The sequence below is a fragment of the Drosophila innubila genome, chromosome X (genome assembly GCF_004354385.1).
Source record: "Drosophila innubila isolate TH190305 chromosome X, UK_Dinn_1.0, whole genome shotgun sequence".
In the NCBI taxonomy this organism is placed as follows: Eukaryota; Metazoa; Arthropoda; class Insecta; order Diptera; family Drosophilidae; genus Drosophila; species Drosophila innubila.
In genome coordinates this window covers 16,541,034-16,564,837 of record NC_047626.1, presented here as the reverse complement: position 1 = coordinate 16,564,837, position 23,804 = coordinate 16,541,034, and the positions used below count along the sequence as shown (strand labels likewise).

General features: G+C 37.3%; 1 protein-coding gene across 2 annotated transcripts; it reads left to right on the top strand.

Moving 5' to 3' along the window:
• Positions 1–537: 537 nt before the first annotated feature.
• LOC117794353 (partitioning defective 3 homolog) lies at positions 538–23,735 on the top strand. Of its 2 annotated transcripts, XM_034634993.1 has the most exons (9): positions 605–696; positions 10,072–10,487; positions 13,399–14,871; positions 15,983–16,219; positions 16,292–16,923; positions 17,769–18,044; positions 19,426–20,096; positions 20,169–20,703; positions 22,127–23,735. In XM_034634993.1, the coding sequence occupies exons 2-9, from the start codon at positions 10,308–10,310 to the stop codon at positions 22,728–22,730; spliced, it is 4,608 nt and encodes a 1,535-aa protein (XP_034490884.1). In that variant the 5' UTR covers positions 605–696; positions 10,072–10,307; the 3' UTR covers positions 22,731–23,735. The 2 variants fall into 2 exon arrangements, with proteins under 2 accessions (XP_034490885.1, XP_034490884.1); XM_034634994.1 differs by lacking the exon at positions 10,072–10,487 and having other exon boundaries at positions 538–696.
• The last annotated feature ends 69 nt before the right edge of the window (positions 23,736–23,804 follow it).

Below are 23,804 nucleotides of genomic sequence, written 5' to 3'. Positions count from 1 at the left end.
ATAACGGCAATTTTGATTTTGTAAGTTTTTTTTAACGTTACGCATACAGCAACAAAAATATAAACAGACGCTTTAAAATCCAGAACTCAGATGTATAAATACATTTTACCCTTTGCGAATTATACTTAACAATTAATGGGAGTGTCTTGTTTAAATGTAAAGGTTGAACATGTTTTTGGTCAGCTAAAGCAGACCCATTTGAAAAATAAAATGCATTTAAGTTCGTTAAATTCTATTTTGATTATTTTGTGTATGAATATTCAATATTCGAGTTAATAGTATGTATTATATTGCTTATACTAAACATTGAATTAGCTATTTTAGCACTTGAAATTCTGGCAACACTGAAGTGTGCACAGTTTGACAATCACTGCAGAGCGCATTTGTTGCCTTGCACTTGTTTTGTGCCGGCATAGGCTCTCTCTCACTTAAGCTCGCTCTCAAACCTGCGCTCTCGCACGTTTGCTCTCGCACTCGCTAGCTGCCTATCTGTGTGCGTGTGTGTGTGTGTGTGCGCTGTTCACTTGTCGCTGTCGCTGTCGCCGTCGCTGCATGATCGTTGTCGCTGGCTGTGCTTTGACTTCAGTTTTAAAACGAAACGCGAGCGCAGCGCACTTCGCTTATTGCTTCGCTCGTTCACAACGTCGCCGCTGTCGTCGTCGCTGTCGCTGTCGTCGTCGTCGCTGCTCGCAGTTTGTACGTACTTTTGCTGTTGTTGTTGTCGTTGTTGTTGCGCAGGTTACGCAGTTTTTTGTTTGTTTGTTGTTGTTGACAGTTTGATTTAGTTTTTAGTTATTGTCATTTATTTAAACACAAGTGCGCGTAATTGTTGTTGCTTCTTTTTTACATATTATATTTATATACAAATATATACATTCGTTTTTTATTGTTTTTTTTCTCGTGTTTGTGAGTGCCAAAAAAAAAAAGAATGCATTGCAAAAATATTTCAAGTGAATTTTTATCTAAACTTGTGACTTGTATCTTTGTATTTATTTAAATGCGGATTAAATTGCAGATAACTTGCGTTGCTGCTTAATTAGATAGCTCTTAATATATACGGATGTACCTATGTATAAGTCGGAGTATAAGTATATACTAAATTTATGTAAGAGGCGTCTTCTATTCGCTTGTTCTCCTTATATTCTTCTACTGCTTCTTCCTCTTTGTCTTGTCTTCTTAGTGTGTTTAGCTTCCCATGACGTGAGCAGCGAATGCAGCAGGAAATGCTTAAAGACAAGCTATGTGGGAGCGAGCAAGAGGCATAGGGCGAGTGAGAGTGACAGAGAGAGGGAGAATGAGAGGGTGGGTTTTTGGGGAACCACAGCGAAAGGAAGAATTTCAAGTGCTGTCAGTTTCCCAGGCATTATCATTATGTTTTCTACCTATTTTTTTGTCGATGGCTTCTTTTTCTTCTTCTTTAGTTCAATTTCAATGTTTCTTCTACCTAAAAAAGTTGTAATTCTGAGGATCACACACAGATACAAGAAACAACACACGCACAGAGCGTCTAATGCAGTTGCCTGCATTTTCAATTAAACGCGACAGTTAATAAATCTATTTGGGTTTCAGATTACACAGCTGGGCAGCAGGCGGGCAACTTGCGGCATGTGTCATGTGGCAGGCAACAGGCATCAGCCTTGAGATTTGTTGGCCAAAGCGACTTTCACTAGTCAGGAATGCAATAAGTAACAACAATAACAACAACAACAATAACAAGAAGTCTGTTGCTGTTGTTGCAGTTCTTGTTCTTGTTCTTGTTCTTGTTCCATTTGTTGTTGCTGTTCTTGTTGGCCTTGAAGGCGTTTCAATTGCCGCTGACCCACTGTACAGCGTGCAGTACTTATACTAAGCTTTAAATCTTAACACAAATTAATCAAATTGCCTGACAACAGTTAGACTTAACTATAACGAACAAATATTCTTATTGATATCAACTTCTATTAGAAACTTAGATATTTACACAAAAAAGTCCTTGAATGAAACTTACAGAATTTGTGTAAACTTGATACATTTACTAATTTTATTTTAAATGTAGTTGTCGCTAATACTCCTGCTTAAGCCATTGATTTGTAGGGTATTATAAGACACCAGGTTGTTTTATTTTCGTTTCTTTGTCGGTGTTTACTTAATCTAATCATTACCATTTGGGTCCTTCGTAGATAAAATAACCAGCCTGACTGACTAAATATGTTGATAAAATATTTGTTGCTTATGTCACAGATATTTCCAAACATGTGTGTGTGTGTGTGAGTTTGGGGTTTTCACAAGCAACAATTATAAAAACAATAACACATCATAGAAAATATAAAAAAAAAGCTGTAAAGCTCTTAAGATAGTGAACAAAGAACCCAATGAGTGCTTGCAAAAACAGTGAATGAATAAGTGTATTTACAAATGAATGTAAGGTAAATTAGATGGTGAATCAACTGACAAATCTATGCAGACTATACTTTTGAATGTACTTACTTTTCGCTTAATAAAGTGAATAAAGATAAGTTGTTAAGCAATTAAATGAAGCATAAGTTTTGTGAGGGCAAATGAATAACTTTTTATTAATTTCTTGCACTTTAAATTCAAATATTGTGGAAATCGACATTAAATTATTTAGAGTGCTTGTCAATAGACAGTATTCATTTGGTGCATTCATGAATAGTTTGCAAGAGCAAATAATAAAATTCACTTTGTTGAGTGCATTCACCTTCATTTGAATCGCTTCTGTTTAATTGAATGGCTACCGTTTTCATCTTTTCGCCAAACTGATTGCCAAATAAAAACCCTTTAGCCAAATATTGTTTGAATACCGCCTTGGAAATGGCAAACAATTGGCAACGGTTCCAATCAATAAAACGAAGCGAAATGAAATGAGTTAATAAAAGATTCGGCGACATCGCAAATCGGGTAAACAAAACATAAATACCAATGAAAACAAACACTCGAAATGCACAGTTAATCGCTGAAGCGGTCAACTCACGTCATCATTCAGTATCGCATTTTCTTGCCTCCATCTTGTTGTGCCCCCTTTTGGTTTCACTCCACCCGCTCTGATTAACTGTAATCAGCTGTTGGTCATCGCATTGAAGCAGTTAATCATCGATTAAAATTGTGTACAAAGTGTCACCTTTTGTCAACAGCTGACGTCCAGTTTAAGAGACAAAGTGACAGAGCGACAGAGTGACAGAGTGAGAGTGAAAGTGACAGTGAACTCAATTGACCCGCCTCGCTGTCTTCCGTATACCCTGCACTTAACTGGCTTAAAAGGATTGACCGACAACTAAGTAACTGCAAATAGATTTCTCGAATTTATATATTCCTTAATATATATTTTTTTTAATCTTCAATCTCTTAGTCAAAAACTTTTTAAATCACAAATTATTCAGGTATATAAATTTCCAAAAAAAAAAAAACATTAATTTTCAAACCATTTTTCAATGAGAATCGCAAAGAAAAGATATGGCATTCTGACAGTCTGATAATGATAGATATTAATAGCAGAAGCCAATACTTATAGATATGTATATTATTTATATATATTTTTAAATTAATTTAATTTTTTAAAAATTGTCAAAAAATGATGAAACATTTAAGATATTTACACTATTTTTCTTCAACAAGATTAATATATTCTTAGCTAACTTCGCAGCCCTTTGAAAATACTTAATTTATTTCCAGATCTAAGATTTCCTTAACTTGCATAAATTTACCCAAGAATTGTGATTAGGACTAAATTTGTATTTTCCTCATAGAGCTAAAAAATCAGTTTCACTGTAGCGTATTTTAAAGTCGTCTTAAGCTTCTCTCTAATACAGCTGCTGTTTCGTCAATTGCCCCAAAGGGCGCACATTTGTTATTATTATTTCTATATTTCTTTTTTAACTTTATACATCTTTTGTTGTTGGTGCTATTGTTGTTGTCGTTTCACTTTCGACTTGTGCACAGCATCTGTAATTATAATTGGCCGCCGTTTCTGAGCTGTTCTGAGCTGCAACAACGCAGGTTCAATCAACTTTTCGGTGCCCCAAGTTGCCAACCGGTTCATATAGGTATTACTTCAGCTGCCTCCTCCCAGCCCAAAAAGAAATAAAAAATAAAATAACAGAAACCATTCTCCAAAACATCAACATACACACAACACACTCTGCCACATATACCTGGTTTTTCGGCAATCGCAATTACGAGTAAAGTTTGTAAGCGGCTTTTGTTGTTTTTTTTTATTTTTATTTATTTTTTTTTTTTTGCTATTGCTGTAACTCTAAGTGCAGTTTATGAGACTCCACTTAAATGACGACACGACACAAAGTAAGAAGGAAAGAAAGAAAGAAAGTTATTTATACCTTGTTGTTTGTGCTGTTGTACAAATAAATAATACGTAATGAGATAAGAAGTTAAATTTGTCAATCTCACCTCTGTAAAATTTTTCAAAGTGCTTTACTGATGCTTGATGTTTAATATAAATCAGAAGACGCAGGTTTGCTAAAGGGATAGTTTGGAGGTTTCCTAGCGTGGTATTTAACCTGAGTATTTCAAAAAGTAGTAGTTCCATAAATAGTGCAATAATATAGTTACATATGAGTTCGAAACGGATATCGGCCAGTTATGTCTCTGAATAGACTTTGTCATACCAAAGTCCATATAAGTTTTAAGCATTTTATTGATGTTTTCACAAAACGAAGCTTCTTAAGCGCATTTGTGGAGAGATTGAGAAAGCTTCAATGAATCGTCGCTGTTCAACATTTAGTATCGTTCATTTAATGGAATCTATCATTGCTAATGATGCTCTTACACTTGAGAAATGAGCAGTTGAGTTGAGTTCGGGGTAAAACTTCATTGATCGATTTATGGTGTTTATGTTTCTTAGTGAAACTTGTTTAGTCATCATCAGACATAGCGGCAAACGAGTTGATCGGCTTGGTTCCTCTTCGTGATTAACTGTCATGTGATTCACAAGTTCTTTACCAAACTCCCGGTCTCTCTGCAGTTGTTGTAAACCATTATAATTTCTCATATGGCACCGGTGTCTAGGCAGTCCACCCGGTCTTACCAGGTCGGTCTACCTGCTCTTTGTAGCAATTAAGTGCACTTTCAAATACTTATATTAAAAGTAAACGGGGAAAAAAAGCAGAGCAAAAGTTGATGAGCCGCTAAGGTAGTTGGCCCCTACTCTATGTATGGTGTACTTCTTATGGGAATATAACCACCAGCTCCATAATTCATCCACTTCCATCACCTCATCACCCCCAAGCTCTCATCATTTGAAAATTTTTGCCCTGTGATCGCAATTATGAGTTGCATTTTGTCATGTCGTGTGTTTCTGTAATTTCTTACATTTTCACCACTGGAAAAATGTTTTCTACACATTGTAATACACTTCACTGAGGATATGCGTCGGAAGCTAGTTGAAAAGTCTAAAAGTAATGTTAAATTTTAATATAATGTTGTTTTTTACAGGCTTAAGTTAGTTATATAGCTTATAGCTGACAATAAAACTAACTATGGCTAGAAAATATAGTATTTGATGGCAAAATTTGATTTATTATATAAGTACATTTCTACCATCTAAGTATGATTTTATTTTAGATAGGTATTTTCGTTAATCTTACTCTAAAACTATTGTTTTATGAGATTTCATAGGGTATTAGATCTACGACAGTAGAAAATCAACATGAATGTATTATGGTATTGTATTGTTGTCAATGAGAGCGACCTCGAGGCGTCATTGTTTTATATGAAATAGCTTTGGAGTTAGCAATAACAAATGCCCTGGCGATAAAGATAAAAGCCTCGGGTAGGCCTCTGACTAACCTGTGAAAATCAGACCCACCCACTCGTCTGATAATGATAAAGAAATTGAAAAGACAATGGGACAAAGTAATCAAGGTACAACAACAAATGCCAGGGGTGGCTATTAGAAAGCGTTGAAATTAATCGACTTAAGTGATAAATTTATTTGCCTTCTAGATTTGTAGCTTCACGAAACGCTAAAACTTTGTGACAATTTTATATAGACCCATATATTCTAGCCAATTTTGTTAGTCAGCGGTTCTGTTGACAACGTCATGTGTTCCCAGCAGTTTCTGTTTTTTATCCGATAAAAATATAAAAAAAAAATTCGAATAAGAAAAAGTCATGATCGCAGTGAGTGAGAAACAGATGATTTACAGATTGTCTGCTAATCATTTGTGTAAACATATTTATATCTTGCTAATCATATGCTAATCAGCTGATTAGCTGGAAACGTACGAGGATCCCAGTTGGAGAGAGGGCTGATACTGCACCTCATTATAGATAGAGGCTCGGTCTTAAAGCTATTCCTTTCACTTGGCCTCTCACGTTCATATGCGAGGGTCAATCAATTTTTAAATTTCTTATATTGATATGAGCATGGGGGACAGACTGTGGTGCCTTATATATAGACATATATTTACCTACATGGACTAGCGAATTATGCGGTGTAGACTTTGTTATAGAACAGAATTTGCCTTGCCGGAAATCCTTTAAAATTGTTCTTTAGAAACCGATAATATTTATATATTTATTAAAAATGATACAATTTTAAGTTGTGTAACTGAGTAAGAAACTTGAATTGCGGATTGTTGTTACTGTAGGAGCAACCCTCGTGTACAAGTATTCGCATTCGCACTAACATTCACTCCGCACTCGAAACTTGCACTCATAGCTAACTATAACGTTTTTCGAATCAACAAACAACAAACTTGGCCGTTGCATGCCTTTTGCTACACTTCATTATGTGTATATTGTGTGTGTGTGTGTGTGTATTTCTCCTGCCCTCCCACCTCCCGTCTTTGACTTCACCCCTCCCCTGCTGCATAATGACAACATGTAATTTGGCCTTTCTTTTTGCTGGCTTGCATATTTCTTGGTCGTCTTTGTGGATTTCTTTTTAGATTTCTTCTTCTTGGCGTTGTTGGTAGATTGAAGCACAGCTTCGACTTCGACTTCGACTTGGACTTTGGCGTCGTGGGTTGTTAAGAGTCTGATTGCAAATTATGGATAGAGCCAAGGGAGTTGAACGGAGAGGGAGCGGGGTAAATGGGGGAAAAGGAGTCTAGTCTTAAGGGTGTAGGCGTGGCCAAAAGTCAGTTGCATGTTGTTATTATTTTGTTGTGTATTCCTCTCCCTCTCTCCCTCTCCCTGTCTTTCTCTCTGTCTGTCTGCCTCTTTTATATCACAATACTTATAGTTTATATGGCATGTGGCCAAAGCATTTTATGCTAATTTACGAGTACTCACATCTTTTTCTGCTTTGAGCATGCAATTTTTAATTAATTTTTCAAGCGCCTTATAAAAGGGTACTCAGAGTAGCGTGGGGGGTACTCACTCAAGGGAATCTATTGTCAGTTCATTATAAAATAAATCCATTCGTTATACAGGTATTTATTAATGATGTTGTTGTTGCTATAATTCAGCAGTTTCTATGGATGAAGCGTACTCGACAAATGCATGTGAAATGAGGGATCCTTTAATTAATATTTGAAGTGTGTGTCTCAGAGATTGTATAAGGATTGAATTTGATATAGAAAAATTGGCAACGAATACTCAATGAATACCAAATGAATCATGCATCAGTTCTATTGAGTCACTGAATACGTGTAAATTGCTTTCTTATCCAAACGAATAGTTTGAATACCCAAATCGAACTTGAACCTATTCAATGTCTGATGTTGCTACCTGTTGTTCTGTTGCTGCTCAATTACAATATTGTGAATGGTTATTTTTTCTTTTTCCTTTTTTTTTTGTGAATGAATAGACTGATTGTATAACACATTTCTATTACAAACCTTTAAATTTGAGTTTGTTGTGTGTTTTGTATAGGTAGATTCAGAATTGACATTGTAATTAATTCTCGATATACCCTATAAAAGCTGCAACAAATGGGGTATTGTTAACACAGAACAGACTATCGTATACTGGACTGTTATATTGTAGGTTTTGATACTTTATATACTTATGCTTGAGATATAGTCTAAACTGTTATACTGAAATAAATGTGGTAGCACAGAACAGACTAACATATCTTATACTGTACTGTTATACTGTAGGTTTTGATACTTTATGTACTTATGATATTGTATATTGTAGGTTTTGATACTTTATATACTTATGCTTGAGATATAGTCTAAACTGTTATACTGAAATAAATGTGGTAGCACAGCCCAGACTAACATATCTTATACTGTACTGTTATACTGTAGGTTTTGATACTTTATGTACTTATGATTGAGATATAGTCTAAACTGTTATACCAAAACTGTTATGTTCAACTGTTATACTGCTTATGTAAGAAGATAGACCCAAACAGTGGCTAGCTGTGTGTTATATATTTGTGTACATATATACATCTATGCTTATGAACTATTATACTATTAAATTAACACAAAAGCAGTCCATAAACTCATTTAAAACTTCCATGTTTGTCTTCTACAAGTATAGCTCTTATACGGAACTATTTTACGAGATTACTTTTAACATATTACAAACTTTCTTTTAAATGCTACTGTTTCTTATTGATTTAGCTAAAGTATTTTTTTGAATATTTCAGAGATATAACTGTTATACTTACCAGCAACTGTTATAATAAAATATTTCCACTCTGGTTTAGCTGTGCTTTCAGTTACCTCTGTTCTTCTGTTGTTTTTTTTCTCAACTTTTCCCAAAAATTGGGCATAATAATATGTGTACAGTGTACACGTCTGAATACATATGTACTCATATGTTTGTAATACTTACCTTAATTGGCACCGTTTTTTTAATGTTGTTGTTGTTGTTTTTGTTTTTTCCATTGCCTGCTGTTTACGTCGAAAATTTCTAGTAAGCAAATATATCGCAAGTGCCGCCTCTTGTTCCCCCTGCTCATCGCATCGAGAGGTTGAAGCTGCTGTTGCGAGTTGTTTATGCCTCAGTGCGTCTACTTCGCACTCAGAATGGGTGTCTATTGTTGTTGTAGCTGCTATTGTAGTTGCTGTAGTTGTTTTAATAGCTGCCGCTGCCGCTGCTGCTGCTGCTGCTGCTGTGCGTCAACGCCAGCGTCAACGTCGCCTTTATTACAGGTGTGTCTGAACAAGTGCATAATCAATGTGAATTTGTGTGCGAAATGAGTTCAAGTTGTTGCTTTTTCTAGTCTCCGGCCGCAGTCAACCCTCCCTCTTCTTTAGTCAGTTGATTTATATATCTTTACCTACTTATATATACTTATAAACTAAATGTATATACATATTTGTTTTAATGCAAACTGTGCACGAACAGTCGCCGCGTTTGCACTTCATGGAAACTGTGGGAAATCAGTCAAGAAAGCGGAAAACAATAGTAACAATATAGGAGGAAAATTGCAATACAAACTCAAGTACGATCGTTAGATATTATAGCTGATTATATAGGATTATTTAGATATTTCAATTTAAAAAATCAAAGCTAAGTGATTGAATTAAATCTAAATCGATTATTTCTGTAATAATTAAAAATCTTTAGTATGATAACATTTATGTAAATTTTTTGATTAGCATCAATCGAATTTTAAAAGAAATATCCCCAACATACATAATATATTTCGAAGTATACATAAGTACATTCATATATATTTAAAATAGATATGTACATACTTTTCCATATGCTAAAAAATTCTGAAAGTTGTGCATATAATAGTTAATTTGTTGTTCCATCTGTTAACACATTATTTAATAAATAAATAGACAATTCTGTGAAACTTTAATATTTATAAATGTTATTCTAGACTTTTGTTTCGAGTAAATTCTGAATTTATCAAGAAAGTTCTCTGATTTCTGTTTGGATTGTTGAGCCAATGATAAAAATACTTTGGTGTAACTGTCTTGGCCAACTGAATGCCTGATTGAATGACTGATTGACTGATAAATTGGTTTTGCTACTGCAGTGATAAGCGTGGCGTGTTGCATTTTGATAAGACAACTGCAATTGCATCATCGATAAGAACAAATAAAATAAAGCGTGCGCGTGCCTCTTCAACAACAATGATAACAACAGCAAGAAAATCAACAAACAATTATAGTATATGATTAATAATAAAATGTGTGTATTTAGAGCCCTGCAAAAAAAGGAAATTATAAAAATAAAACGGTGCAATGTTCCTCAGCGATCAGTGTATCCTGCATCTTCGAAAAGAGCAGCGAATTAACGACTTTTCTTCAAGTGTAAAAATGTAAACTAACTTTAACTAACTATAATAATCATAACTATAACAATTGCGCACAAATTTGTGCTAACAAAGAAAATAATCAAAACCAAACCAAAGACAAACAAAGGGAGAGATATTAAGAATGTTTGACGTGCCGCCCAAGTGTCCAGCGCTGGCCAACAAATTGAGCGGCCTTTTTGGGTGGCGCCACACCTACAAGGTGGCTGCCAAGCATGAGGGCATTCCCCATGGCACCCTACACAAATCATATTCATTGACGCTGCCCAAACGACCCCCATCACCGAGCTACGACTGCGTGAAGGTAACCCTAAACCGAAATTCAAACTAATTAAAATTTGAATCAAAATCTCAACTGTTGTGAATGTGATAAGACACGCCCACACACACACACAAACACACACGCACACAGAGATACAGGCACGCACACACATACATACATACGCCCACACAGTTCGCTCCACATACGTATGCAAATGTTTATGATATACTATACGATCGTTGTCTGCCCATTGACGCATAATATCCATTGACAAATGACCATAAAGAAACAATCAACGATTGAGATATGCCACATTTATGACAACAAACCACAACTACAGTGGGACATAGTTAACATTTTGTGGTCAAACAAATTATTCAAATACATTTGCACATTTTATTGAGATGCAGTAATAATATTTATAAATAAAGTTATAGATATAAATTGATATGCAAACGAGTTCTTAGCAATCATTAATGGTAAATAGTTGATAAAAAATATCTATAGTTTAAGGCGTGTTATCGTATAATCCAATTAGCATGCATAACATTCTTCAAATAATTGTTATATCAATTGTTCATAAAATAACGACGAAGAAAGCTGACAGTTGTTTATTTCTATATCGATAACTATAAACATTTTTAAATATTGTCTGATATCTTTATCGTTTTATTTTAAAGTAAACAATTTAATAATATTGTAAATCAATTAATTTTAATAAGACAATTGGCTTCTTTTTTCTAACAGTTTTTGAACGCATATTAAACATCTTGAACCACTGTGCGTAAACAAAATTCAAGCAAACAATAGCTCTGACTGACAAAAATTAGCTTTTATTTTGTCTATTTATTTTTTTTTTTTGTGACAGGACCTTTTTATTTTGCAGAAATCAAGTCATAATCTTAAGTTGGAATTTTAAAAAGTTAGGAATTTAGGAATATTAGGAAAAAATGACTAACAATTATTTTTTCAAAATCATTTTTCTAATATTTGTTTATTTGTACAAAATTGAACCAAGGTTCGAACCACCGAACCGAATCTTCTTCAAAGCTATTGATGTTTGCAGTCTGGTAACGTTATAATTAGCGTACAGAATTCATGTGGCTAAAACCTTGTTGACCAGTGTAGTTATTATAAAAGTAAGCAAATAATAAAATCAATTTGTGGACCTGCTTGGAACAACAATAGAATGCAATGTCAGTGGACGCTCTTTGACCCATAAATCCAAGAACAACAACAACAGCGGAATATAACAAAAGCATTGTGTGTGATTTTTTGTTTTTTTTTTTTTTTTTGTTGTTTGTCAGTGCTGCAAAGTGGCGAAAAAATGCCGCCGAAAACTAGAAAACAACCTTCCAAATTGTTGCGCCAGTTCTCCAGTTTAGTTCAGGGAGCGAAGCGCACGCTCCGTTGATTCCATGACTGGTTTCGGGCCATGATGCAATTGTTGTTGCCGTTGTTACTGTTGTTGTTGGCCAGTTTTCGGCATTTGGCATTTGTGTGATGGAATTCAATGGAATTCCAAGCAGGCAGCAATGACAGCGATGCCAACTTGATTCGTTTGCCTTTTAACGTTGTCCATTGCCGTTGCCCGTTGCAGTTTTTTACTATTATTATTATTATTATTATTTATTATTTTTTTTTTTTTTTGGAAGGCTTGAGGTCGTCTCTTTAACCGACTACGACTACAAACACGTTAGGCAGTTTCTCATGCCAATATGGCTTGGAGCATAGAGCTAAGCTAAATAAGCATTAAAGCCACCTGAGCTATGCCAATGACTCAACGACATGGCCAATTGGGCAATTGTTTCAAGGCCCGGAAGCGCAAAATCGAGTTGCAATCGTCTTCGCAGACTCCTCTTCAGATTGTACTGCATGCAATGATGCCTTTGTCTTACAAATTTCCACATTGAAGATGAGAATGTGAGAATCTTTATCGGCTTAACTATTTTCATTGATATAATTTAAATTTAGGTTTTTTATTATTTTTGTTTTTAACAAGTTTTAAAATGACGAAAAACGACCAAAGAAAACAGGGAAAAAAGTATGAAAAAATAAAAATTTTGATAAAAAATAGGACAATTTTTTTTTAAATTTAATTTAATAGTTTGAGGGCAACTAAATTCTCCCATTTTACAAGGTAATGCTTGCGTATTGAGCAACTATTTTTGTTTTAATTTCGTGTTAAATATAATGAAAACTTATACTTAAAAAATGGCTAGATTTTCGGATAGAGGCTGTTTGATATTTTTCCCAGCTGAAGCAGTTAAAAATAGGACAAATCTATCCGCGAAAAGGCTAAATTGGCATCACTGACTGAGACACCAAACAGCGTTGCCAACTCTTCAGGGCCGGAGAAAGCTATATTGACATTTTTAGAAAGCTAGAAAAAGTTAGAACATTTTAAAAAGAATCCAAATAAACAGCCAATATACAGAGGTGCCACAAAAATCTAAACCAACCGAAAATCTCCCAAAAATGTATAGAGATTTGGGAGATTTTCGATTGCTTCTGCTTTCTGTACTGTTTTTACTATTATTTTAGTAATTAAGAACATAAACATTATCTCCTCCATCTATGTAGGTTTGGTTTGTTTTCAGTTTATTTGAAACACTTCACTTTTAAATCCCTCAATTACTTTAAAATTGGGAAACACTTTGCCAGGGATGGAAAAGTGTTGTTAAGATAGTAAAGTGGTATTTACTGATATTATTGCAACAAAAGAAGCCATTGCAATTTTCAATAAAGCTAGAATTCCCGTCACCCGCTAGATCAAAATTTTTACCGCTTTTGGCATTCGAAAAACGTCAGATTTGACGGGAAAAAAGCTGATTTGGCAACACTGACGCCAAACGCTTTTTTAAGCTACAAAACAAACAGTTCTTTTAAACGTAATTGTGTCTTCTAATTCAACTCCATTAACACTTGAATTTGTTCGTTCTTGTGATTTCAGGAAGCGGGCTCCTGGGTGGCCGTACACCATCTGCAGACACAGTCGGGAATTCTGGATCCCGATGACTGTGTGCGCGATGTGGCCGACGATCGGGAGCAGATACTGGCCCACTTTGAGGACTCTGGTCCCGATCCGGGTGTGCCGCAGGGCGGCGGCGATGGCGCCTCAGGGAGCTCCTCGGTGGGAACTGGCTCGCCGGACATCTTCCGTGATCCGACAAACACAGAGGCGCCCACACGGGATCTGTCCACGCCACACATTGAGGTGACCAGCACCACGTCCGGTCCAATGGCTGGCCTAGGAGTGGGCCTAATGGTGCGGCGCAGCAGTGATCCCAATCTGTTGGCATCCCTCAAGGCGGAGGGCGGCAACAAACGTTGGTCCGCGGCGGCGCCTCATTATGCCGGAGGAGATTCACCGGAGCGCCTGATGTTGGATAAGGCCGGTGGCCAATTGTCGCCACAATGGGAGGAGGAGGATGATACGGCGGCACAGCTGAAGGAGCAGTTGCTGCAACAACAACAGCAACAACAACCACAACATGCTGGAGCAACTGGTGGTCATCAGCCATTTGCTCGATCCGGCCGGCTGTCGATGCAGTTTCTGGGCGATGGCAATGGCTACAAGTGGATGGAGGCGGCCGAGAAGCTACAGCAACAGCAACAGCCGATGCCAACGTCGCTGCCAAACAGCGCCTATTCGAGCAAATCCCTTCCTCGGGAGAGTAAGCGCAAGGAGCCGCTGGGTCAGGCATACGAGTCCATACGGGAGAAGGATGGCGAAATGCTGCTCATCATCAATGAGTACGGCAGTCCATTGGGATTGACGGCGATGCCGGACAAGGAACACGGCGGCGGATTGCTCGTTCAGCACGTCGAGCCAGGCAGTCGGGCGGAACGTGGACGGTTGCGTCGCGAGGATCGCATCCTGGAGATCAATGGCATCAAACTGATTGGTCTCAGCGAGTCCCAAGTCCAGGAGCAACTGCGTCGTGCCCTCGAATCATCCGAGTTGAGAGTGCGCGTCCTGCGCGGCGATCAACAGCGTCGCCAGCAGCAACGTCGCGATTCCAAGGTGGCCGAAATGGTTGAGGTGGCCACCGTTTCGCCCACACGCAAACCACATGCTGCTCCCGTCGGCACCTCCTTGCAGGTGGCCAACACCCGCAAATTGGGTCGCAAAATTGAGATACTGCTGAAGAAGGGACCCAATGGCCTGGGCTTCTCGGTAACCACGCGCGATAATCCCGCAGGCGGACATTGCCCCATCTACATTAAGAACATTTTGCCACGTGGCGCTGCCATCGAGGATGGACGCCTCAAGCCCGGCGATCGCCTCCTCGAGGTCGATGGCACCCCGATGACCGGCAAGACCCAAACGGATGTGGTCGCCATACTCCGTGGCATGCCCGCCGGCGCCACAGTGCGCATTGTTGTCTCCCGGCAACAGGAGCTCGCTGAAATGCCCGTCGGTGTAAGTTGTCCACTTTTTAAATTATTTATGTACATTAGAGTGGCTCAATTTGTATGGAGTAAAAAAAGTGGCTATGAAATTCGTAAACTGCGATGAATTAAAAGAAGAATTTCTCAGAAAACCATGGTTCTAAAATCAATATCGAACTTCTATTTTTTACAGAGAAGCTATAACTATTTCATATAGTTCTGAAATTTTTTTAAACTAACTCAAAAACAAAAAAAAAATGAAAAACCAAAATAGAGAAAGATTTATAATGAATTTAGAGATAAGAATAAGTTGACGGTCTCTTTTTAATTGTATTTTAAAATTAAAGCAAAATTAACTTTTATTGAAACTTGACAAAAGTGCTTATGTTTAAAATTCAATTTAAAAAAAAATTAGTCAAGACTGCCAATTAATTCTTATCTCTAAAATCATTATAATTCGGCCTCTTTTTGTGTGTGTTTTTTTTTTTTTTTTTTTTTTTTTTGCTTTAAGTTTTAGCTAACAGACAATTTCGCCATACAAAACACATGAAAACCTTTCTCGAAAAAAGTGGAAGCTCCATATTGATTTTAGACATATTATTTCTTGGGAAATTCTTTTTAGAACTCATCGTAGATTACGAATTTCATAACCGCTTTGCCGCGAAAAAATTAGCCTACTCTAATGTACATATATTTTATTTTAATTTAAAATTAAGTAATTATAAACTTAACAATTTCAAAGCCAAATTAAGTAAAAAATGCACGTATTAATTGCAATAACCAGGTTTAATTTAAGCAAGTTAAAATACCTTAAATAAAAATAATGAAAAATTCACACAATTGATTTAACAGAAATACATTTTATTTATTTTTTTTTATATACAGTTGCTTAAGGTTCTGAAAGCAAGTTAAAAATAAGATATATTAAGATCAATTGAGTATAACTATTTTTTAAAATAAAATATCAAATGTGTGACTGTTTTTATTTTGGCAAAAGAATTATTAAGTTTAAACTAGTTATGTTAGGTGTAACTAGGAAATATAATAAAAATTAAATTAAATTCAAATGAACTAAATTTATAAACATACCCATAATATGCAGCTCTTCAGCTAATCCGATGTTTATTTTTCAACAATTGCAGCCGGAACCTGTGGAGAAGGTAGTATCAGTGGCACCAGCGGCGGTTTCCGCTTCCAGCACCACGGTGGCCAACGCCACCGCTCACACTTCCTCATCTGCATCCGCATCCGTTTCCATTCCTGTGCAAAAGTCGAGCAGCGCCAGGTCGTTGTTCCAACAGCAGCAGCAACAACAACAGGCACAGCTCAATGAATCTCAGCACTTTATTGATGCGGGCAGCGAGTCGGCGGCTTCCAATGTAAGTGAACATCAATTGATGCTCATTTTTAGTTAATACACTAATGTTCAATTTTGCATTTTCCCTTTATAGGACAGCCTTCCTCCCAGCAGCAGCAGCTGGCATTCGCGGGAGGAGTTGACACTGCACATACCCGTCCATGACACGGAGAAGGCGGGCCTTGGGGTCAGTGTGAAGGGCAAGACGTGCTCCAATCTGAATGCGTCGACGGCCAGTGCGGGCAGCGGAGGCATGAAACACGATGGCGATCTTGGGATATTCGTGAAGAATGTCATCCATGGTGGCGCCGCATCGCGTGATGGACGCCTGCGAATGAATGACCAACTGTTGAGCGTGAATGGCGTTTCGCTGCGTGGCCAGAACAATGCTGAGGCCATGGAGACACTGCGTCGCGCTATGGTTAATAATCCGGGCAAACATCCGGGCACCATAACCCTGCAAGTCGGACGTAAAATACTGCGATCGGCCAGCACCAGTGACATTTTGGAGCATAGCCATAGTCATAGCAATAGTAGCAACAGCAACAGCAGCAACAGCAATGGCAACAATTCGAATTGCAACAGCAACAGCAACAACAACAACAACAACAGCAGCTCCAATGCCAGCGATAATTCTGGCGCCACAGTGATCTACTTAAGCCCGGAGAAACGAGAAGCACGCGGCAGCGGAAATGGACCTGGCAGCGCCGGCAGCGATATGAATAGGTATGAAATGTTCTTCAATCTATATACTATCAAAAAAGCCTTAAAAATTCGTTAATATATTTTTTTTATACTGATATGTTTATATAGACTATTTCCACGACCAACTCACATTTGCCACATTTGCTCACATTTGAATGTGTCCGATTTTTGGCTTTCCACGACAAAATGTGAAACTGTTATAACATTTTCCATTCACCCGAAATAAACCAGCAGTTCGATTTCTATGCAAAAATTATAAAAAGCTGAAAATAAGTACATTTTCATTTTTATTTTGCAATTATAATTTGCGCAAATTTTATGCCAACTTATATTTATTGAACAAAACAGTTGGTTAAAGCTTAAATTGCTTTTTGTCACGAGTTTATCGATAAACATGGCGTATTCGATAAAAAAAAATACTGAAATTCGCCGGGTTGAATGGCAAAATATCTTAACATTCATTATGAATGAGCCAAAATGATCATTCGGATTTTGTACTGAAATGAAGTCCACATTCGGCCCGAATGATGAAAATGGAGTGGAATGTGCCAAATGTGCTGTCGTAGAAATAGATTCCAAGGCAAGAACATTTTGTAAAATGTTCAAATTCAGTAATTTTTTTTTTCCTTTATTTTTTTTAACTAAATATGACTTCATTTTTTTTTTATAATTTTTATTAAAATTACAAAATAACAAATGTAAGCAAATGTAAAAATTCATTTTATAATTGAGTTTATTTGTTTGACTTACCTCTATTTTTTTTTATTAAAAGTTCTAAATATTTGTGCAAATTTTGTGAGGATTCGAAACAAGTGCATCTTTATCTGTTACTCATATTCCTCTTACATTCCTTTTTTTTTTTGCAGATGGAGCAATCCCGTTTTGGATCGTCTAACCGGTGGCATTTGCTCCACAAATTCTGCGCAGCCGTCACAGCAACAACAACAATCGCAAGCTCAATCGCAGTCGCAGTCGCAGCGTCGCCAGCCACCGCCATCTCTTGGTGGCAACAATGCGGCACTGCGTAATGAAAGCTATTACATGGCCACCAATGATAACTGGTCGCCGGCGCAGCTGCAGCTGCCCAATGGCCATGGTTATACGGCGCTGCTCATTGAGGACGATGCGGAACCCATGTCACCGTAAGTTCAAAGCCAAAAAGAACCGATATATATTTAATAAACTTATAATTAAACGACGAATACAATAAACCATTCCACTTATTTTGCAATTAACGGGTATAAAAAATGGAGAAAAAGCTGGGATTTTTTTTTGTTTATCCAAATAATTTTTTCAGTTTTAATTTTGTTATACTCAAAATTGTGATACCCGCCTTATGCTATATATTTCAAGGCTGCAAAACTCAAAAGTTCCCGGGGTCGATCCGGTTTGCAGCCTAGATATTTATACCCGTTACTTACAAAATAAGTAAAAGGGTATATTGTGTTCGTTGGAATGTATGTAACAGGGAGAAGAAGGCATATCCGACCCCATAAAGTATATACATTCTTGATCAGCATCAACAGCCGAGCTGATATAGCCATGTCTGTTTTTTATGGTAATTAACGTTACCTATTATCTTTAATATCACTTAACCGCAGCAAGATCGGACAAGTAGAACGGGAGTTATAGCTAACCAAAGTTATCAATACAGTTATTAATTCAATACAATCACCTAAAAGTATGCAGTAGTTTTTATTAGGTAGTAATTTCTTTAAAGTACTTATATATATTTTGAAATAAGTAACGGGTATCCTATGGTCGGGATCTTGACTATAGCCTTTTCCACTTGTTTTTTTTTTTTATTTAATAATCGTAAAATATTTATTAAGCTTAATTTTAATTATAAAATATTAAAACAAGACTTATTCGGTAAATTTTATTTTAGAAATAAAAGAAATGTTAATACGAGTATCAAAGAAATTAAGTAAAAAACTATGGCTCTTAAATAAATATTAAGGTTTAACGATCATTTTACAGTATTTAAGTAAAAATTAAGATATGTAATTGGTCATATAAATACAATTTGGAATATAATTATTATTTTGTAATTTAAATTTTAAATTTGATAACAGTCATGGTAACTGCTCTTAAGCTAGAATCTTCAAAATATTATATTATGATTAGTCTTCAATTTAAACTTTTCTTCAAACAAATAGTGAGTCATATAAATACAATTTGGAATATAATTATTATTTTGTAAATTTAATTTTAGATTCGATAACAGTCATGGTAACTGCTCTTAAGCTAGAATCTTCAAAATATCATATTTTTATTGGTCTACAACTTACAATTTATTTTAAACAAATAATGAGTAATGAGTAAAAATACAATTTGGAATATAATTATTATTTTGTAATTTTAAATTTAAATTTGATAACAGTCACGGTAACTGCTCTTAAGCTAGAATCTCCAAAATATTATATTATGATTAGTCTACAATTAAAACTTTTCTTAAAACACACACAATTTTTTTAATGAAATTCTACATCTCATATTATTCTTCTCTGTGTCTGTTTGCAGCACTCTGCCGGTGCGAGGACACGATGGTCAACACTGCAACGCGAGCAGCGCGAACACATCGCAAGCTAGCGCCGGCATGGGGCAGGTTGGGGCAACATCTGCCAATGGGGCAGGTGGCAATTTCGATGCCACATACTCGTCGCAGCTGAGCCTGGAGACGAACAACTCGGGAGTGGAGCATTTCTCGCGCGATGCTCTGGGACGTCGCAGCATCTCGGAGAAGCATCATGCGGCGCTGGATGCACGCGAAACAGGAACCTATCAGCGCAACAAGAAGTTGCGCGAGGAACGGGAACGCGAGCGTCGCATACAGTTAACCAAATCGGCGGTGTATGGTGGCTCCATTGAGTCGCTGACTGCACGCATTGCCAGTGCGAATGCCCAGATGGCGGCTGCAGCGGCTGGCTATAAGCACGCCAAGACCAGTTCGCACATTGAGCAGCGGGAGCAACAGATGCTCGTCGCTGAGGCGGAGGCACGCGACCAGCTTGGGGATTTGGGACCATCGCTGGGCTTGAAGAAGTCCTCGTCATTGGAATCACTACAAACGATGGTCCAGGAGCTGCAAATGTCCGACGAGCCGCGTTCTCATCATGCCCTCCGTGCGCCACGTGGACGCGGTCGTGAAGATAGTTTACGTGCCGCTGTGGTCAGCGAACCGGATGCAAACAGTAAGCTGACTAAAGTGAAGCATCCAAAGCGGATCATTTAATTCTTATTCCAATATCTGTATCTTTTTTTAGAGCCGCGCAAGACCTGGCTGCTGGAGGAGGGCGATCACGAGGGCGGCTTTGCCTCACAGCGCAACGGACCCTTCCAGAGTTCCCTCAACGATGGCAAGCATGGCAGCAAGTCGCGTGCCAAAAAGCCGAGCATACTGCGTGGCATTGGCTACATGTTTCGCTTTGGCAAGAATCGCAAGGATGGCGTCGTTCCCGTCGATACCTATGCCACATCCTCGCTGGCTTCATCGACTCCTCACACAGCTGCCCAACAACAACAGCAGCAGCAGCAACAGCAGCAACTGCAACAACAACAAATTCCAACTGCTGCTTTGGCCGCCTTGGAGCGTAATGGAAAACCGCCAGCTTATCAGCCACCTCCACCTCTGCCAGCTCCAAATGCCACTGGTGGCGGTGGTGTAGGTGGTGCTGCTGCTGCTGGTGTAGTTGTCAGTGGTGCAACAACTGCTAACGGTGGCATTCATCAGAATGATATATTCAATCATCGCTATCAACATTATGCCAACTATGAAGATTTGCATCAGCATCAGATTAGGTGAGAGGCTGATCCACTCTAAACACACAAATCACATATCATATCTATCCATCTAACTGTAATTAAGCGGTGTTGGCTAACATTCAACTAACCTAAACTGGGTGTAGACAAAGTCCAGCTCAAACTTCATTTGTGTATAATGTATGAAATTATCGAATTAACACAGTTTTAAATATTTCTCATGTTATGTTAGATGTATTCTTGATTTCTTCATAATAAAAGAAAATCGATAATTTATTTATTGGAATAGATAATAGGATTGTAGTAGAGAGCAAGGATAAAGTTCCCAATTAACTAATGAAATTAGAGCATAAATTAAAAAATATATCTTGTTATTAAATGGAAAGACTTATACAACTATAGATGTAGAGAAACTCATATAGATTATAATGATGTTGAAGAAAGAAAAGATAAAGTTTTTTAAACCTGTTGACATTCAATTGATTGAGATATAGCTTAAGCATAAACCAATTGAAATCAAAACAAGAGTTCCAAGGAATCATGTATATCAAATAAAACTTGTGGAGAACTAGAATAACTAAAATATGCAGCTATTACCTTTTAAAATTTCCAAAAAAGATAGTCCAGTAAGCGTTTTGTTGTAGTGGTTTTTTTTTTTACCAACACTATTTGATGTGACTTTATTACATGTGTTATTTATTTAATTTGTTTCGTATGTGTATGTGAGTATTATTAACCCGTCACTCTGTTTCATGTCTCTTTCTCTTTCTACTCTGTGTACCATATGTATGTATCTCTTTTACACACTTGTTCGCTCACACACACACACAATCGCATCATTTTGTTCATCATCTGATAACATTAACCAACACTGGACAGCGTTGATGGCGTTCAAGAGGCGCTCTCTGAGTCGACGCTCGAATGCATGCGACAACAGGTGATCAGGCAGCGCATCAAAGTCGAGGCCGAAAGGTAACACACACACACACACACGCACATTGACACACACACACACACATACACATTGGCACACACATACACTAAAACATGCATAGTTGGCTTGTTGGTTTTATTGAGTAGCTTTAGTTCACATTCCCATTGTTGTGTCTTGTTTTTGTTTTGTTTTTGTTTAACCTTAAATGCTAGATGTTTTTGTACATTCGCGGTGGGCAGCCAGTACCTTAATTTGTTCACAAAAATTAATTAATTCTTAATTAATTTACGACTTAAGCTAAAAGAAAAAAAAGACCAGCACACCGCAAAGTTGCTGCTCCGAGTCGAGACGCCGAACACATATAATTTCTAAATTGCTGAGTTTGTTTAATATGTGATTGTAGAGCTCACTTGTACAATATGGCTGTCCATCGATGTTGTATATTGAAAATTAATCGAAAAAAAAAAGAAAAATCAATTCCTACATTATTCACAAACACACACTCATTTGTATTATACGCTTTTGCAGTCGACGCCATCAGCATTACCATTCGCAGCGCAGCGCGCGTTCACAGGACATCAGCTTGCATTCATCATCGAGCCAACAGCAGCCACCATTGCCACTGCCGCCATCAGCAGCAGCTGTGGCAGCGGCAGCAGCAGCGGCACATCAGCAACAGCAGCAACAACAACAGCAGTCGAATGGTGTCATGCGTCCAATGAGCAGCTATTATGAGTACGATACGGTGCAACAGCAACGTGTGGGCAGCATTAAGCATAGCCATAATCAGAATCACAATCACAATCCCAATCACAATCACAGCCATAATCATAGCCATGGTGCACATGGTCTGCACAATGGCAACACATCGTCGCCGATCAGTGTGAATGTGCCACAGCCGCATTGGAAGGCAGCGGGACTCAATGGCTTCTCGCCGGCATCCTTGAACAGCAGTGCGCGCAGTCGTGGACCTTTTGTTACACAAGTCACCATACGCGAGCAGAGTGGCATGCCACAGCAGCAGCAGCAGCAGCAGTTGCAGCAGCAACAGCCCACTTATCAGACGGTGCAGAAGGCGCAGTCACAGTACGGCAGTGGCGCAGGTGCACAGCCGCATGCCTCGAAGGTGTGACTATAGGTGCTGGCGCATGCGCGCGCCACACGCGACGTCCTCGTGGAGAGTCCGCACAGCCGGCACTCGGAGTTGAGCGAAGTGGAGGTATTCTACTATGCAACCGAGTGCTAGAAATCACACATATGAGGCATGTGGCATGGACATGGGGCACGCAACGCATGTGAGACGCAAGCGGCCGGCAAAGCAATATCAACTGTCAACCAGTTTGATAAACAACTTTTTTTTTTTTTTTGTTTGTTTTTGTTTTAATTTAATAAAATATTTTTCAACCCATTTGACAAGGAGACAAACACACGTATATGCTTATAGTTAAGCTCATTAAAAAAATACATTACAAAAAGAAAAGTATTCCATGTAAAGCGCATTGAGGATTCAAAAATCAAATGCACTTAGTTTAAGTTTGTATTAATCATTTAAGTCTAAGTCAAAGACCATGTAAATACTTACAATTCAATTTAAGCTTAAAGTGAATCGATTAAAAAGCGAAAACAATTTCAGTTTGTACGAATCGAAAAAAAACAAGTCTCAAAACATAAATCAAGACATTTGTTTAAATATGTAATAATTTATATATATTTTGTTTGAATAAAATTGTCTAAAGAATATAACAACTATATTTGTCACTTGAAAAACATAATTTAAGTCAAAACCATGCTGTAAATAACTTAAAAGGCATAATTATCGATACATCATCTAAATAATTACATACCATTATATTTATATAAATCTATAAAATTATATATAACATACATTTTTTTTTCTAGCTTTAAAGCAGTCGCCATTTTGTGCAAATGTGAAAATTGCAAAGTTAAACTTAAAGTCCAATTAATTAATTTTTTCGTACATTCATCTAAATGCAATAAGCTAAATTTATTAATAAACTTAAGTTTGTATTAGACATAATAGGCCCAGCTAAATAAATAGACTGGGCATTTAAACAAGACGCGACTTTGGATTAGATCGTATTAATCATATAATATATGATACACATAGTATATATATTGTAATATTTGTGTATTATTTAGTATTTTGTATATTGCAAAATTATGTTGCGAATTAAATATTTAAGTT